Here is a 17,787-nt window from a genome sequence, read left to right on the forward strand (position 1 = left end):
GATTTACAATTAATAAATTGAAATATTCGCATATATAGACTGATTTGGATATTATCGTTATAACTTGAAACTTATAGGAAGCAGTTGCCGACAGCGTCGTATTTGCGTGCTTTTACAATATAATTAAAAAGTACGTACGTACAATCCAATATATATAATGCATTATTTCTTCAGAACGTTCATTTAATATGAAATGGAATTCAGAAAATATGACCATGAAGATGAGAACGGTCATAATTTAAAGGAGAAGTTTTCGAATTCTCATTTAAAAGCTTAGCTTCTGACCTCATTACCAATGGAATTGAAAGATTCTATATTAGATTCTCTTCTTTTACTTATATATTAACATTCTAGAACGTTTCAGTGCTAATGTGCAGTCTAACGTTCTCAAATATTTTTAATGAACTTGTTTGCAAATATATGGTCTATTATATACGTCTGGAGTGAGAGGGAATTGAATAAAGCATAATAAAGTTGACAGTATTCGCACACGTTCTTTGCTCTTTATGGGTTTTCCGCGTCAAAGTCCTTTTACTGTGCTATTGGAATGTTATTAAGACTGTGGTTGTAGATATACGAATTACTTATTCGTTTTTTATACACGCAATGCTTGAACGTAATATTCTTATTTTCCACTATTAGGCTTCATAAAAATGTAATATTCAGTTGATAATCTCCCTTTTAATAATAACACACCTACGACTTATTAGATTCCAGGAGCACGATTTTACGATGGTAAAAGTAAAATTTACAGTTAAACGAGGTTTCCCTCTTATTGAAAGGAGATTTGATGAAAAGTGCCGTTTCAGTCAGTTTTTATGATACCATTTGGCAAATCACATATTGCCACATTTATTCTCTATTTATAAACCCAATCTGTTACGTGTCCTCCAAACTCGGGAACTTACAGCAAAACCTCAACAGTTTTCCAAATATTTCAAATTTCTAGACGAAAAGTCTAGGTGTAAATTTGACATTTTTCCCAAATTGAAAACAAAAATATTCATTTTCAAAGGGTCATTACATATAAGATCATCCATCAATTGCACACTGATAAATAATTAATCCCCACTCACAGCAGGTAAATTATAGGCTAATGCTTGTAACGTACAAAGAAAAATATATCCAAAGACTACAATGCAAAAATCAAACCTAATTCCAATTAATTCGCGCTAGCGATAAAACAAAGATGGATAATTAAATCAACACATATGACATAACCTAAAAAGAATCGTGTTGACAAAGAGGAATTCTCTAAAATTAACTACTTAAAAAGGATTACAGCCCCACCCCCACTCGCGTGTAAAGACGCTTAGATAAATAATTAAAAAAAATTTAGCGCGACGACTCTGGGAATGTTCCACTAAAGCAACATTTTTCGCAAAGATCGACCTGTCATTTCAACGACAAAAGCAAAAGTGATCTTTCTCACTATTAATGGTGCCAACTACTCCATGCACACTTGCATTCAGGCAATCACCTAAACCAAGAGTACCTACATTCAACGAAACAACGGGACGTTACATTACTTACCTTAAATGTCCAACACTACCCTACTCTCCCTATACAACAAGTTTCATTTCACATTGCCGCAACGCATGTAATGCTGAACCAATACAAAACAGAACCTCTAAATCTAATCCTCCTGTCACTTCCCGTTTGATCCATTTATTTCCACAACCATTGGTCTACATTATCTTTTCGTTTTACAAAACAATCTTTGTCAAGGCTACGTATTTGCAATTACAATTACAAGATGGGTAAATTACACTTTAAATCAAAAATTAATTTTTTATCGTTTTAGATTGTAATATTCTGCAACTGTGTCATGCCCTTTACTTTGGAAGAAAATAAGCTGCGTTTGGAGAAACGAAGTTTGCACGTATTCGACTCGCCTGCGCATATCCTGAACATGTCGTTGATTACGAGAACTTACACCGCCACATTCTTCGTGTAGTTAAGCGATTTGACGATACAGGAAGTGTTGCTTGTGGAAAATCCCCTGGTCGCCCAACAGTTGCTAATGAAGCGTTAGTGCTCGTCTTGAATAGAGCCCGCAAAAGCCACTGCGACCGCTATCCCAACAAACAAAATAGTCTTAAAAAAATAGGGCAATGTGATATAAACGATGTTGCCTCGCAAAAGCAGCCATACTTTTTGGATGGAACGTGGGTATTTGAAAATGGATCAGTATGTAAATCATGGCAAGACGACAGTTCAAAAAGCGTAAGAAAATCTAATCCCAAAGGACGCAGGTAACATACTGGTGAGAACGAGATAATCTTACAACAACTATTTAAGATATGCGGCTTTATATGCCGGAAACATGAATGGTTTTATTTCTGGAGCATCGATAATTAATGATCGAGATCACAATGGGGAATTGAACAAAGACAGTTTTCTTAAGTGGTTTGGGGAGCATTTGCTACCACCAACTAATGCAACCGCACAAACGAATACAATTAAAGAAATAAAAAATGTTTACATTGCGTTTCTCATTCAAAATTTATTTCTAAAATGCGTACTACCAAAACGATGCCAACAAAACTATTGTACTTGTATGAAAACATTTTTGGAATTATGTTCAAATAAACTACATATTTGTGAGGTAGAGGAGAACCGCCTAATTGTAGACAGGGGTATTAAGAGACTTCGGCTCTTCAGGCCATCTATTGGTGGTTAATCGCGATGGTAAATGTAGATTACAACTTATTGTTCATTTGTCGAGACGCCGGTAAAATTGTTTGGTAAGTTCTGAAATTTTTTTTGTGAAATAAATTGAATTTAAAATTTTCCCTATTTGGAAAGCATGGCTAAAGTGTCTCTTATTAAAATTAAATAAAAGCCAAACTTTGTCCAATGATATTTTCAAGGATAATCCTGTTTTCATAGGCTAATTTTGAGGTTATGTTTACAAGCATATAAAGGTGATTCGAAATTGATGCAGTTTTCTACTTTTTTTTACCTGTCTCTTATTCGACTGAAGATTTGGTTTTTCTGGTACAATAAGAGACACGCATGTCAGGTAATAAGAGACGCTTATATTCACGTCGAATAAAAGACACTATAGCATAATGCTATTAGCATTACTTAACAAAAAATTGTTATAGTCAAAATTATGCCAAGAAAGAAGAACTCTGAACCCAGAAGGGTTAAGTATAACCTAAAAGCGCTGGAGAATGCGATTGCTGAAGTCAAGGGAGGTGTCAGCATCAGAAAAGCTGCGGTAAATGCAGGAGTTCCAGTTTCGACTGTTGGAAAACATTACAAAAAGGATAAACTTCGAATTGGTGGCGGTAGAAGGGCGGAGTTGGGTGAAGATGAAGAAAAAACCTTGGCACAATATCTCCTCCAGTGTGGCATATATGGGTACGGCTACACAAAATTAGAAGTCCTCGAGTTTGTACGGGAATTCATCAAGGAAACCGGATTACACACAAGGTGGGGGGAAAAAGGGCCTGGTGATGAATGGTTCGTATTGTTTCTAAAACGACACCCAGAACTGTCAATCCGTAAAGGTGAATCTCTGGGCTCACAACGAGTGCGAGGTGCTGATCCATTTTTAATAAAGCAGTGGTATGACAATTTACAAAAACTGTACGAGAAAGAAGACATAACCGAAAACGACGCCAATTTGATCTATAATTGCGACGAAAGTGGATTCAGTCATGATCCAAAGGATGTCAAGTTATTGGGTCCCAAAGGAATGAAGCGTGTTTCGAAAAATGTTGCAGGATCCGGAAAAAAAAATACTACTGTGCTAGCCTGTGCATGTGCTGATGGCTCGAAAATGCCCCCGTTTATAATTTTTGCCGGTAAATATGTTTGGTCCTCCTGGATGTGTCAAGATCCATATCCTGGAACAGCTTACACAGCACAAGAAAGAGGATGGATGGAGGGAAATATTTTCAATCAATGGTTTGAAACCATATTTCTTAAACATATTCCGCAAAAGGCAGATCGTACCAAAAAGGTAATATTAATCTATGATGGACTTGCAAGTCACACATCCCAATTCAATTCAAGCCAATAAAGACCTATTGGAATAAACTCATGATTGATTATAATCGTCAAAATCCTGGGAAGTTATTGGCAAATTCAGAATTTTCTCACAACATAAAGCTTGTTTGGGAAAACGCCTTCAGACCTCAAAACATTATCTCAGGATTTTCGTCAACTGGACTTTTTCCAATTGTCAACTGGCGTAAGGTTCCAGAAGTTTCGTATGATCCACTTATGTGGGAAAGATTCCAAAGTAACGTTGAACACACTGAACCAGAGGCTCGACTTAATCCTGAGCAAACTCCCGCCGATTTAGTCGAAGATGCAGCTGGCTCTAATGAGAGGAACGAACATTCAACAGAGCCATCAATTTCTGGAAATAAATTTGAATCATTCATAAGAAGAAAATTATCTGAAAACCTCACCAAAAAGTCGGAAGGTGTCACGAAGCGGATGCGTCTATCTGAAAAAGTGGGCGATATATTAACCACTGAAGAAGCACTAGAAACCCTGAAGCGAAAACATGAACGTGATCAACATAAGAAAGATAAAAAACTGCAGAATGGTAAGAAAATTGTAAAAAAAACAAAAATGATTGAGAGTAAGAAACAAACCAAAGACTTTTCATCAAGCAGCGAGGATGAAGAAAATGAACAAGATATTAAGTACGTGAGTGACACAGAGAGTGAAGACTTAGAATTTCGTTCAGATAACGATGAGAACGATGAGAAATTTCACGCGACAGAGAAGCCAGTTGACATTAAAGAAGGAGAATTGTACTCGGTTTACTATTATGAAAAATGGTTCATCGGTAAAGCTATAACTTGTGACCCTGACCAACCTGAAACCAAATTAACATTCATGCGCGAAAGTATGGATGGGTTTGTCTGGCCCAAACAGGTAGATATACAGAACGTAATAAATGAGTACATTTTTTATGGACCCATCTCGCTGTATCATAATGATACACTACTGAAACGGCAAGATCGGATACAAATAAACAAACTGTACAAGGTAATGAAGACTGCTAATGCCTAAGTCTCGGTTTAAATTTAATATTTTTATATACATATGTATGCCTTTTTTATACTATCCACCAAAGAATGTTAATGTTTTGTTATGTACCCCACCTGGGGATGATTTTTAAGTTGTTTTTTAAGTTGCAATTAAACAATAAAATATGTGTCTATAAACTTTGGGTGTAACTTTTTAATTTCAATTTTCAAACTTCTCTAGTGTGGTCAAAATCAATCAAAAGTGAATGAGGTTTTTTTTTAAACTTTCCCCAGGACAATAAGAGATGTCTGTAATTGGACGAATCATTGGTATACACTATCACATTATATTTCTGAAAGTGTCTACAATTACCCTTTTCGTCAATTAAGAGACATGCAAATATGAAAAAATAAAAAAAATAGTTTTTCAAAACCTGCTTTAGATGTAAGGCTGATTATTTTACAGGGCAGTTTTACTGTCAAAAGTAGTACTTGGTCAAATTTTGAGTCAAATTCATTAGTAAACATCCATTGTACAAGTGCGTGTTGTCTCTTGTAACCCCAAACGTCTCTTATTACGTCGTTCTCCCCTATGAGAATAATTATTATTTCTCAATGCGAAATTTTTTTATCGAGTTATGACCATTTGGGAATGTAATTCGAAGCACGCAAATAGTGCGATCTTTAAATACAGGCTTTCCGAATAATGAACGTATAAAGCGCGAATAAGGAGCTAGCTGGATAAGAAGTCCCTTATGAAATGCGCGGAAATATTTAAGTACTTGACAAAATATTTATTAGCTTCATGTAAGGTAAACAAAAACTTTTGGACCCTTAAATGTCTTGAAATTAGAATAGTAATTAAATTTACGATTAAGGATTGTAAGCGTTTCATGGTAACGCTATTCAACGGGAGGAAATATGAATAACATCACGCTTTTCATTTAGGATTAATTTTTTAGACGTTCACTCGAAGAGGGAATTAGGGAGCTAACGTAAAAGGAGCTCATAGAGCTCTTTAGTGGAAAAGGGTTTGTGAGGTATAAGGTAAAGTGACGACTTTCACATAGAAGCATTTGGGTTTTGGAATGTTAGGTCACTCTATTTGAATGAATCCTTTAATCATTTATAGGGTTTAAAAGTTGGAAGAGAAATAGAATAATTCGTATATTTACGATTGCTTAAAAAGGACGCTTTGGCATTGCAGACAAATTAATTTTGATTTTAGAAATTACCATGTGTAAGTGTAAAGGCATTTATCTGCAATAATTTAAATACATTAGTATCTTCTCTTACTTTGGAGGTCCATTCATTCACCTGTGTAGTACATAAGATATATTAGGGGCCGCAGCACGCCTTATTTTAGGGTATCCTCATTTGACCATTTTTGCTTCTGTAGTGGAGGTAAGATGATATACAGGGTGTTCCTAAACATGTACATACGGAAGCAGCTAATTCTTAGGCGTAGATCATGACTAAAAGTTCATATAAAGATAGGTTCGCAAACAATTCGTTACCAATCTACGACGAAGAGCGTCGGAGTCACGAAAACTCATTTTTCGTACGAACGAAACAACTACTTTTTACTTACCCCTGTTTGATTTGTACACGCTGTTGTGATTGGCGATTGGTGCCCTCTACTTCATCTATAGGGTGTCAGTTTATTAATATTTTTTTTAGGTTAGCCTCCTTAGTAAATTAAATTAAATAAATATTACTGTGCCTCACGTTGGGCGCGAAATAAAATCATAACGATCACTGAACCACCAACAAGCATCTGTCCAGCTAGCTTTAATAAATTCAGGGGCTGGCTAAACTTTTAAAAGTATTGATTATAATGTTTTAAAGCACGTACAGCCTTTGCCACGACGAAAATCTGATATTGACGTAAATTGTATAATTTGAGAAATTTCGCAGTCATAACCGCCTCTAAAATTCCAAAGAATTAATTAACCAATTTTTCATTAACACCTGATGTAATTATGGGTACGAAATTAAAAAAATTAACATGAAAAACTCTAATCTAGGTCGTAATTCGGGCTCGATTAATCACAAAATCAATCATTTAGGGATGAAGCAAATTTGTTAGACTTAAAACAATCAGGTTGAAAGAAAAACAGGCTCTCAGGGCCAGAATATCAGATATCACGCAACAAGCGCTCGATAGGCAATTAACTAAAGCAAAACTTAGTCACCTTAAGGTGTCAATAATCCAAAATCTCCGGTCGTAACCGCGATTGTCGGACAGACGCACAAAGAGATACAAAATGGAGATACTTCAGAAAACACTTACTTCTTCGATTTAAACGACACCGATAGCACCCCGATTAAACTTTTTCGTAAACGTGAAAATGCACTCCCACTACGACTTCTTCTAAAACGTGATAATGTGCAAAACCGAGTGTTTGCAAACAGCTTCGATAACAGCAAAACTGTTAGTTTTGCAACAAATACGCTCAAATAAAGCTGTTTTAACGTAAAAAAATTAGACTCAAGTTTTCTCTTCTTTTCTAAACGTCCTTACTTTGAACCAAATTAGCTTTACAGGCATAAGAAAATTTTTTATCTACGACCGGAGATGAACTTTTACAAATACTACGTAAATAATTTCCAGACGTTTAAATCTAATCCTTTAACAAGTAAGTAAATTTGCTATTACCAAAACAAAATAAACAAAACAATTATAAAACAAAATAAAACATCATTAATTCTGATGCAAAACGTTGACCTTAAAATCAAATAATACGATGGACAATGCGTTTAATCTCCAATAAACAACCACATTTGGCGTTAACAATGTCGAAGTCAAATAAAACGTTCGCCACACATTTACACAACATGTACATTTATCCGTATAGGGGCCGAAAAGAATACGCCTACCGAAGAGCGCACTGTGTGTCATAAAAGATTTATCGATTTACCGTTACCGATTGTGCCATCTCCTCCGATTTGTGACGATTTTTATCCTATTTAGTTTTACGCATTGTCCGCAAGATGATTATGAATTGTAAGTTTCGTCTGCTCCGGGATTTCCTCAAGTCACGGCTAGATTTCCCAAGCTCATAGTCTTGAGGTTTGGTCCTTGGATGCTGAGCCAAGATTATGGCTTCTGGGACAAGGTCATGGTCCTTAGTTTTGGACTTTACGTCACTTACCGTAACTAAGGCGTGGCCCTATTGTAATCTGTGGGATGAGTGCGTACAACGCAGAACCAAACCGTACCACAAGTGATGAGCCAAAGATGCTGTATTGCAAAAAACCTAAGCTATTCTAGAAAAATGACAAATTATGCATTTCAAATTTTTTTAAAAAGAGGAAAAAGCAAGCAAGCAAAACAAACAAACTTTACTTACTATAACGTTATCCTAGTTCATGTTTGAAAATCCTTACGTTTTCAAGTTTCACACATGAAAAAAGAGATGCACAATTATCACTATAATCGCGTAACTTTAAGAGAAAGATGGGGAAACTGTTCAAACTGGTAGTAATAATACGTGTTTATGCTCGCGACGGAATAACCGCAAACTAACTGAAATGAGAAAGCTATTTCGTATTCGAAAACGAGTTAACCTCAATCAAATGGCGGTCTCTAGTTTTCCCCAGGGTTATGGCCTTGAACTTTAACCACGGGTTTTTCCCAAGGTGGCCGGGATTTCCCTAAAATTTGCAAATATTTTCGAGTTTTGCTTTATATGTTGGTGAAAAAGTTTGAAATACGTTCTTTTTACAAGTTCTGAAACGTATTAGTATTTTGCTCGGGGCGATGCTCGGAGCTACATCCTATAAATAGTTTTTCGTAATCAAAATATTGCCTTGAAGATAGAGCTCTCCATCTGGACTAAGGTAATGACCCTGAGTTTTTGGTCTTTGTCCCAAGGTCGAGGTCCTGGATTCTGGACCAGGGACACAACTTTTTTATGAACATGCAAAGTTAAACTCGAAAATGCATGCCGGTTCTAAAACATATTTCAAATCTAAAAGTTAGAAACTTTGTTTATCAACATGCGAAGTTAAACCCGAAAATTCTTGCAACTTCTAAAACGTAATTCAAATATTTTCCCAACACTTAGAAACTATTTCATTAAACTATAAAAGCTTGTTTTAAGAGACACAAAGTTTTTATCAACATATAAAGTGAAAGTCGAACGTGGTTGCAAGTTCAAAAACGTATTTCAGATATCTTCTTAAAACTAAGACACTTTTTCACCAACATATAAAGTTAAACTGCATAATGCTCGTAAATCCGTGGGAAATCCCGGGACAATGACCCCGACGACCGCGAGGAGAACCCGTGGTAAAATTCTAAGGGCCCGACTCGAGACCAAAGTTCAAGGTCATGACCTTCAGGAAAACCCGATTTTCCAACGTTAACTTGTGTTCGAATGCGAAAAAGGATAACTGTGCATCATTTTCAAACATGAGCTAGGATAACGTTATAGGTTGGTAAAGTTTTTTGGTTTTGCTTGCTTAGTTGCTTGCTTTTGCCTTCTCTTCGTAAAACTTTGAAATGCATAATTTTTCATTTTTAACGTAAAAATATTTATGTCTTACTAACCTATCATAGCACATTTTATGTGTGATACGCGGGCATAAAGCACCACTTTATGCCCTAGAGCATTAAGTATCACCATAGTAACTCATTTATACTTAATGACCAAACAAACAAATATTTGCAGGTCATTGAAAATTAGAAACGTCAATTATTAATTGTCAATACCTACTAAATCACAAGATTGGCCTTATTTCGTATAGTTTCTGGAACTTCTTGCTCATTCACGATGAATTGAATTATTTAAAATTACGTTTGACGTTTGGATGGTTTCAATCACATTAACAAATTCGAACTACGCATACTTGATCAAACATAATGATCAATTATTTTGTAAACGAATATTTACTTTGACGAAGAAAACTATTTGTAAGACATAAAATTTTGTATGTACCACGGGCATAAACTGATGTTTATACTCTCGGGCGACTAAAAAGCTCTCGGGCCTATCGGCCCTCGAGCTTTTTAACTCGTCCCCCTCGAGAATATAAACATCATTATTATGCCCTTAATACATAAATAACTATTAAAACAGCCAGTTTTTACCTTTTCCAATCTTACATGGGTCGTAAGATATGATAACATCCACAAAAAGTCAAACTTTTCGTTTTCATCCTGTATCTCAGAAACAAACGTAGGTATAGAGTGATTCTGTTTGTGTTATTAAATAAAAGTTTCACACAAAATTGGCACAGGGTCGCGAAAACCGCAAGAGTATCTTTAAAAATAGTTGAGATATACTGCAGTCTCAACCAAAATAGGGCAAACGGTACTTCATCAAGAATCTATAGCAACAAAACAAACATTGCTGTCATGATTTTCATCCCCTCTCACCGCACTCTTCAATATTAACATTTAGTTCTTCAGAAATAGCTTCTCGCCTGTCCTAAACGTAGATTTTCTTGTTTTCACAAACTGTACCTAAAAGATCGATTGAGTTAGTCTATATGTATTATATGCAATACATTCATGAAACAAAACGCATCTCTTATTTTTGCACTTGACCAAACAATAGGGCTGGGCGATTACGGGTTTGAATAATCGATAATCGATTATGAAAAATAATCGATTAATCAAATAATCGATTAATAAAAAAATCGTTTAATCAAATAATCGATTAATCAAATAATCGATTAATCAAATCATCGATTAATCACCTAATCGTTTAATCAAAAGTCGATTGTCACATACAAGGAGTGATAAATATCTGTATGCATTAATACGTTAATTATTTAATAATAAAAATAAAAAATAATTCCATTACTCTTTTCATCAAATCGTTCATTACTAGGCAGATCGATTAATCAATAATCAACAAAGTGTCCCTGGTTCGAATCCGAGTTCGGGCATGGATATTTGCAAATGCATAGTGGGTTGGTTGGTAGAACAGCCTTGGGTGAAACCCTGCCCATTTGAAAATGAAGGTCAAAAATAAAAATAAATAAATAAAAATAAATGATTAGGCAGCTTACTCTCCGATGAGGTGTGCTTTAGTTTTGATGATACAATCTTAATTCATTTTAGCTGCTTAAAGTAACGTTTTAACATCCGCTATAAAATAAAATAATACTTGTGAGCTGTGAGTGCTCCTTTTTGCGTAAACTGATGATCCAGCTAATAATAATCAATTAAAATTTACTTAATGTTTGATTAATCAAACAATCGATTAATCAAATAACCGATTAATCAAATAATCGATTAATCAAATAATCGATTAATCAAATAATCGATTAATTTAATAGAATAATCAAACCCGATTATCGATTATCGTTTGATTATAATCGATTAATCGATTTTTTTGCCCAACGCTACCAAACAATCGTCATATCATAACTCATCAAGCATTCTTGAACACAATGCAATTACTTATCACTACAGTCCAATTTTTTTAGAGAGAAATAATTTCAAATAAATCAGTCATTTGGGCGGCCCATCAGTCTACATTTATACCGGCCCATAGGGCAATCGCCCGACTGGCCAGTCCGTCCCTGACTGCATCCCTACGTCCGTCCGTCCGAGGCTTTAACTACTACAGTTTTCAAGATAATTCGTTCGTTCGTTTTGCATTAGGTAGCTTATAGCTCTGGCACTTCAATCAAGAAAAATTTTGATGATTAAAGTGCGCATGCGCAAACTGTGCAATGTCAACTTTCATATTTGTAGATATATTTTTTTAAATTTTAACCAAAGATTCTTCTAGTAAAGGCAAACATATCGCATATTTTAAACTTCATGACTGCGCAATAACCATTTTCTCTGGAGAAGTACTGATCAATTCATGGAAAATGCGTTATAGTTACTCGCCTTAAGGTGAAAACCATTTTCAATTTTTTAAAGAATACCTGAGGTTTTTTGCAATACAGCATCTTTCGCTCATTACCTTATTTACTTATGTTACGCTTTGTTTTTGCTTTGCACAATTCATTTCTTCCGTAACATCCAATATGAAGTCCACAGGAAATAAGGAATTAGTAGCCTGTAGCAGACATCTAGTGTGTTATGGAAATTCGGATAACAAATTAAGATTCTCCAAAAAAGTGCCCATAAAAGGTGTTAACGGGGAACCGTTCATTTCCGACCGCTGAAAATAGGGAAAATGAAAACGAAATTGGACATTTCAAAATACGGGGTGGAGGGGGAGTGGAACTAGTTTTATCCTTCATGGTACTCTAATGAAAGATCTCAACGAAAGGAATTAAGTTCTACCAACCATATCCCTCCTCCTCAACCTCTTATCGTGATCGGGTATATTCCCTTATACCTCAAGAACGGATTGTCGGAAGAGGGTACTCACAAAGGGCGACTGAGACGTCTGCAAGAAATATATCCATGGGCGATGTCAAAACAAAAGCTATTTCGGCTAAAAAAAATGCACAAGAGTTGTGCACAATTTATACTTGTTTGTTTTAGTGTTAATTGAAATTAAAGGGTCCTCTCGATTGGTTTGCATTGGGGCCTCCGACTTCCACGTGACGCTACTGGTCTGTTGCTTATGATTCGCATGAATGTGAAGGCGTGCTATCAAAAAAGATTTTCTGGAAAAGTAATTTCCTTCAAGCTTTTTTCTAAATGAAATACTGATCAGTAACAGCGATTGTCGTCGGTTTCGGACACTTTGTACTTGTAAGCGAGCACTATTCTCGATATCGGTACTATAACATATTTGGAAAACATTTGTCGATGAATTAGATAAGTAGATATCTACTATTAAATGTATCGTTCTCAATGCCACGCTTAATGTACGTTAATGTGAAACCGCTAAATCCCCAAACGTAGTCAAAATCGATTGGGTTATTATTTCTTTTTGTAAAAAAGCTATTAGCACAGGCCGCTTTCAGTAAACAGTGAAAATCTTGAACGCCATTATAAGAACCATGCTCACAATGACAAAGGGATAATAATTTCGCTCTATCTCTTAAATTAAATCGTTTATTTGAGGTATACCAATCCGATTCCCAATGGATTTAACTTTAAGGCGAAAATTGTGAAAAGTGCTATGATAGATTTCCCCATAAAAAGGAATACGAAAACATAAAAGTGTAACCGATTTATAGCGTGTAGTAGATCACAACTTTGCATTGGCTTTAAATCTAATGGTATATGCGCGTTGCAAGCTTTTAAAAAATTGTTGATGCCCTCATTGTGGCGTACATCTACGTACTACGCTTAGATTACATCCATCCACCTGCCAATCCAATCTTCACTTACGTAGTCGCGACGACGGCGTTATTCCGTCATCGAAATGTGTTTAGTTGCGTCGCAGCAGTCCGATTAAACACCGGCCAAAATTTCATATTCAACGAAGACATCTTTTAACATTTAAATCTAACCGATAGTGTTTTCGCGAGAAGAGAAAACCGAAGAAAATTTGGGGAAGATGTCGCGGACCTGTTGCTGCTAACGTTTAAAAGTTGTGGTGCCTGTGAACTTTTCTAACGTTCCAAATTTGTGAGTTACCGCTGAATTTTGTTGTAGTCTCTAATATACCTATTCTCAATTAGTTTTTTTGCGCCAACTACACGTGTCGTGCCATTCACAATAATAGTAGAGTAAATGAAAACTGACATTTTGTAATTGATCTCGCCGATTTCCAAGCCCATTTAATTAATTAAAATGCGTTATATTTAGAAAATGATTAGTTAGATTGGGTTCGCTAATTCAAACAATAACGTCGCGCTGAAAATGAAAGTTAAATTCGCTTTTAACTCAAAAACCGTCACTGCACTTTAGACGCTCAGAGCGTCGATGTAAAAATTTTGATCTTTTCCGTATTTTGTAATGAATTTGTTTGTCTTCCTACCTAAACAATGTTTTCGCTTGTAGTACTATGTTGGCAAAGTGGGTTATCTGAATAATAAAAAATTATTTCACATTGTTGGTGCCAAATACTATTTAAATAGTGAGATAAATGACTTCGTCAAAGTAACAAGGTGTGTGTTTTCATTATTCGATAATATTTTTATTTTTGTATTTTTATAAATAGCGCTATTCGTTTTCAATGTAACACATTTATCTTTACGAATAAGTTGTTCAAAAAGCAATTACAACGCACATTTATTATCATCGGGCATTTTCTTTCCTTATGATGAAATAAAAATAAAGCCTTTAAAGGCATAAAAGAGATAATTTGACCAAAACCGAACAGTTTTCTTTTTAGGATTAAATTGATGGTCACTCTCGGTATACCTTTTACTATGTGAGGCAGCAAGCGAGCCAACTTAAAAGATAAAGTCCGTCGTGTCTTTTGTGTCTTTGTTAGTTTATTGCATAGATTCATTAGATATTGTTTTGTCATAATGAAACAACTTTTTGTGAATAGGTTTATTATTGACTTTCATCTTCTGCGATACACGAGCTTCAGTCCATGCCTGTATATTATATTGTAAAGATCGGGTGGAATTCGAACTTATGTCAGCCGTCTTAATGTACTTTCGACTTGACGTTTGTTCGATTGCCTCCACGCAATTGCACATGCAAATAGTATTGAACCTCTTATTTAACAGATTCGACCCAATAATGCACACGCTTACATAATTTTTAAATCGAACACATTATCGAAAATGTCGTCCGGCGAAAGTGAAAATTTGCCCCTAACAACCATACACAAAGAAGAAAAAGAGAATACCGAAAACGAAGAGGTAGAAGACGTCCACGATTTGTTGCAACACACCTCATCCGAAAACCACAACGGCAGTCCCACAGACGAAAAAATTATTACAATACAAACTCGTGTTCCTAAAAATCGACGGAAAGTGTCAAAAAGCATAACGGACATCTTTTTTAGAAACAATAAACGCGCCAAACGGCAAAAAAGTTACAACGTTCAGGAAAACGGTAACGAACTAACCGTCGATAAAAACTTAAAGTCCGAACAGTGCGACGAAAGTAGTGCAAAATCTCTCGACGACGTCGATGGGAATAGCCAAGCCTGCACGAAAGGCAACAATCAGCATTCCACCTCGACGTCAACTTTCGACGACGGCTACGAATCCTACAACAGCACTCCACTTGGTTCAGGTAAGATATTTGATTACATTTTTTGTATCGCGCGATAAAGATATGAAAATCGAAATTGAATTTCGAAGTTGACGTATCTGCCCCACGGCAAACCCAAACGGAGGTATAAACGCGTTCAAATAATGTCAGAAATTCCTCAAGATGAAGTTAAATGAGTGTGGGTTACGTCATCGCAATTAATTCCACCAAAAAACATATCAATTAAATGTCTAGTTTAGAAATTTGTCTTACTACGTTTACTATTTTATATAGGCCGGCCCATTCTAAATTCGTTATTGTGTAATTAACCAATTGATGGGAATATAAAAATGAGGATAAGTATGGATCAATTAGTCCAAGTTGGAAGGGTTTTCAGTTCAGTAAATGCTAGATTTATGTGCGAATTTCGTCATTGTTACCAATAAACTAGCTATTCAAATACAAAAAATAAAATGATTTATATTTTTGTCAGCAGAATGTAATAAAAGTAGGTATTATGTGCAGAAAGGACTATTTGACCCTTGAGCATACATACTAAGGAAGCTACGTAAATGCAGTCTTTACTTTGCGTTACCCGGGTATTAAAAACTGCAGAACTTTCCAATAACGTAAAAATTGTAACGGAAGGTATTGCATTGCTAAAAAGGAGGTGATTATTTCGATGTATATTGCCCTTCTTCAAGGTGTATTTCAAACCTCTACTCCGAACGGCTTTCCCATATTCCTTGGTAATAAAAATATAAGTTCAAAACTATCTAATAATGTCAGGTACAAATATAAAGAAGAGATGAGGGTAGAGGCAGGCGACGAGGTAAGAGGGTGATTCAAATATTTTACTGTGTTTATGTGTTAAAACGAAAGCGTACATACTAAAGCATTGAAATAAAAGAATAAGGAAGAAGGGTTAGGGTTACAAACATATAACACTATGTACACTTGCTGGGATCCAATTAGGCTTTGCAATATGGCCGACTTTGACAATTAATTGGCATTTACGGTACAGTGAAACAATGGTTAGCTGTAAATCGTGTAATATAACAAAGTCAAAAGCTCAGAAGACACGAAAATTACATTAAATACGTGGTAACCATGTTATATTTCTTATATCTAATGGTCTTCTTTCACGATAATTAATTTAATGCATTTTGCAGGTTGTGATACAGATTCATTGTCGTAGCGATAGTATGTAAAACAACATTTTAAAATACATCTACTTTTCAGATTTCCTTTAGACAGTGAATGGCGAGATACATGGATTTCGTTTATAGGAAGTTATAAATCTGTCTGTAGTGATATGTATGCAATTTCAGTACTACCCACCAAAAAATTATAGTATATTACGCACCGAGTGCGAAAGTAGGTTATTTTTCGAAGAATTTTAATCATTTGATTATATTCTAAGAAAAATAACCTTTCGTCGAGGTTCGTTTACGATTTTATTCACGATCATCATTATAATCATTCCATTATCAAAAATAAAATAATTCACTAAATTTATACGAATTATATTCATCTTATGCGCCATCTGCAATATTATTGCCCCACATAAAATGTTGTCGGTAATACAGATTTGGAAATTTACCTAATTAATATTGTAACGGAAATGCTTCAGACATGACGTCGCCTTTGGCGCTCTGGAATTTTCTACGCGCGCGATAGTGGGGTTTTGTAGAAATATTCGAGAATGTACTGGACTTACATTGCTTGCGTGTATAAATGGTTGCGGACCGAACATCGCGGCAGTCTACTATCGAACGAGATCGAGTACGGACGAAACATTGAGCGCGAAAATCTGATATAAATTTCGAAGTGTGTGATATAAATAATCGATATAAATTGTACGGTTTTTATAGTGTTTTAGTTTTGTTTAATAAATATTGATATAAATCGAACCCGAATTTATAAATCACGTTACATTGGTGTCAGAAGTGGGATTAATTAAATTAATTAAAAGTAAGATTAAATTAAGTGCTTGTGCTTGTGTATGCCTGTAACAAGATCTGCTGCCGCTAAAATGGAAGAAACGATGCTCAATTTGCTCCAGCAAATCCAAAATGGCCAACAGGTGTTGCAACAAGAAATGAAAAGCACCCAAGAGAAGTTCGAGAAGTTGGAAGAAAATTCTAGAAAGATTAATGAAGAAAATTCTAGAAATATTCAAGAGAAGTTGGAAGAAAATTCTAGAAATTTTGAAGAGAAGTTCGAGAAAATGGAAGAAAATTCGAAGATTAATGAAGAAAATTCTAGAAATATTCAAGAGAAGTTCGAGAAGTTGGAAGAAAATTCTAGAAATATTCAAGAGAAGTTCGAGAAGTTGGAAGAAAATTCTGGAAGAAAATTCTAGAAATATTCAAGAGAAGTTCGAGAAGTTGGAAGAAAATTCTAGAAAGATTAATGAAGAAAATTATAGAAATATTCAAGAGAAGTTCGAGAAGTTGGAAGAAAATTCTAGAAATTTTGAAGAGAAGTTCGAGAAAATGGAAGAAAATTCTAGAAATATTCAAGAGAAATTCGAGAAGATGGAGGAAATTCTAGAAAGATTATCGAAGAAGTCTCTACATCAATTGAAGAAAAAGTTGAAGATAGAATTACGGAAGTTTCCAAAACATTTAAAGCAACATTCGTTGAGATTGAGCACAAGTATGAAGAGCTGCGCGAGCAATTCTTGCGACTGACTACGAAAGAGCGTACTAGTAGTGCCCCAGAAACAAATACAAGAGTAGAAGGCGACGTTCAGCAAGCCCG

General features: G+C 35.3%; 1 protein-coding gene across 2 annotated transcripts; it reads left to right on the forward strand.

Moving 5' to 3' along the window:
• Positions 1-13,097: 13,097 nt before the first annotated feature.
• On the forward strand, positions 13,098-15,284 carry LOC116159187. Of its 2 annotated transcripts, none has more exons than XM_031472130.1 (2): positions 13,098-13,499; positions 14,550-15,284. In XM_031472130.1, exon 2 carries the CDS (start codon positions 14,607-14,609, stop codon positions 15,099-15,101), a length of 495 nt encoding a protein of 164 aa, XP_031327990.1. In that variant the 5' UTR covers positions 13,098-13,499; positions 14,550-14,606; the 3' UTR covers positions 15,102-15,284. The 2 variants fall into 2 exon arrangements, with proteins under 2 accessions (XP_031327990.1, XP_031327989.1); XM_031472129.1 differs by having other exon boundaries at positions 13,101-13,494; positions 14,550-15,283.
• The last annotated feature ends 2,503 nt before the right edge of the window (positions 15,285-17,787 follow it).

Source organism: Photinus pyralis, unplaced genomic scaffold (assembly GCF_008802855.1).
Source record: "Photinus pyralis isolate 1611_PpyrPB1 unplaced genomic scaffold, Ppyr1.3 Ppyr1.4_LG1, whole genome shotgun sequence".
Taxonomy (NCBI): Eukaryota; Metazoa; Arthropoda; class Insecta; order Coleoptera; family Lampyridae; genus Photinus; species Photinus pyralis.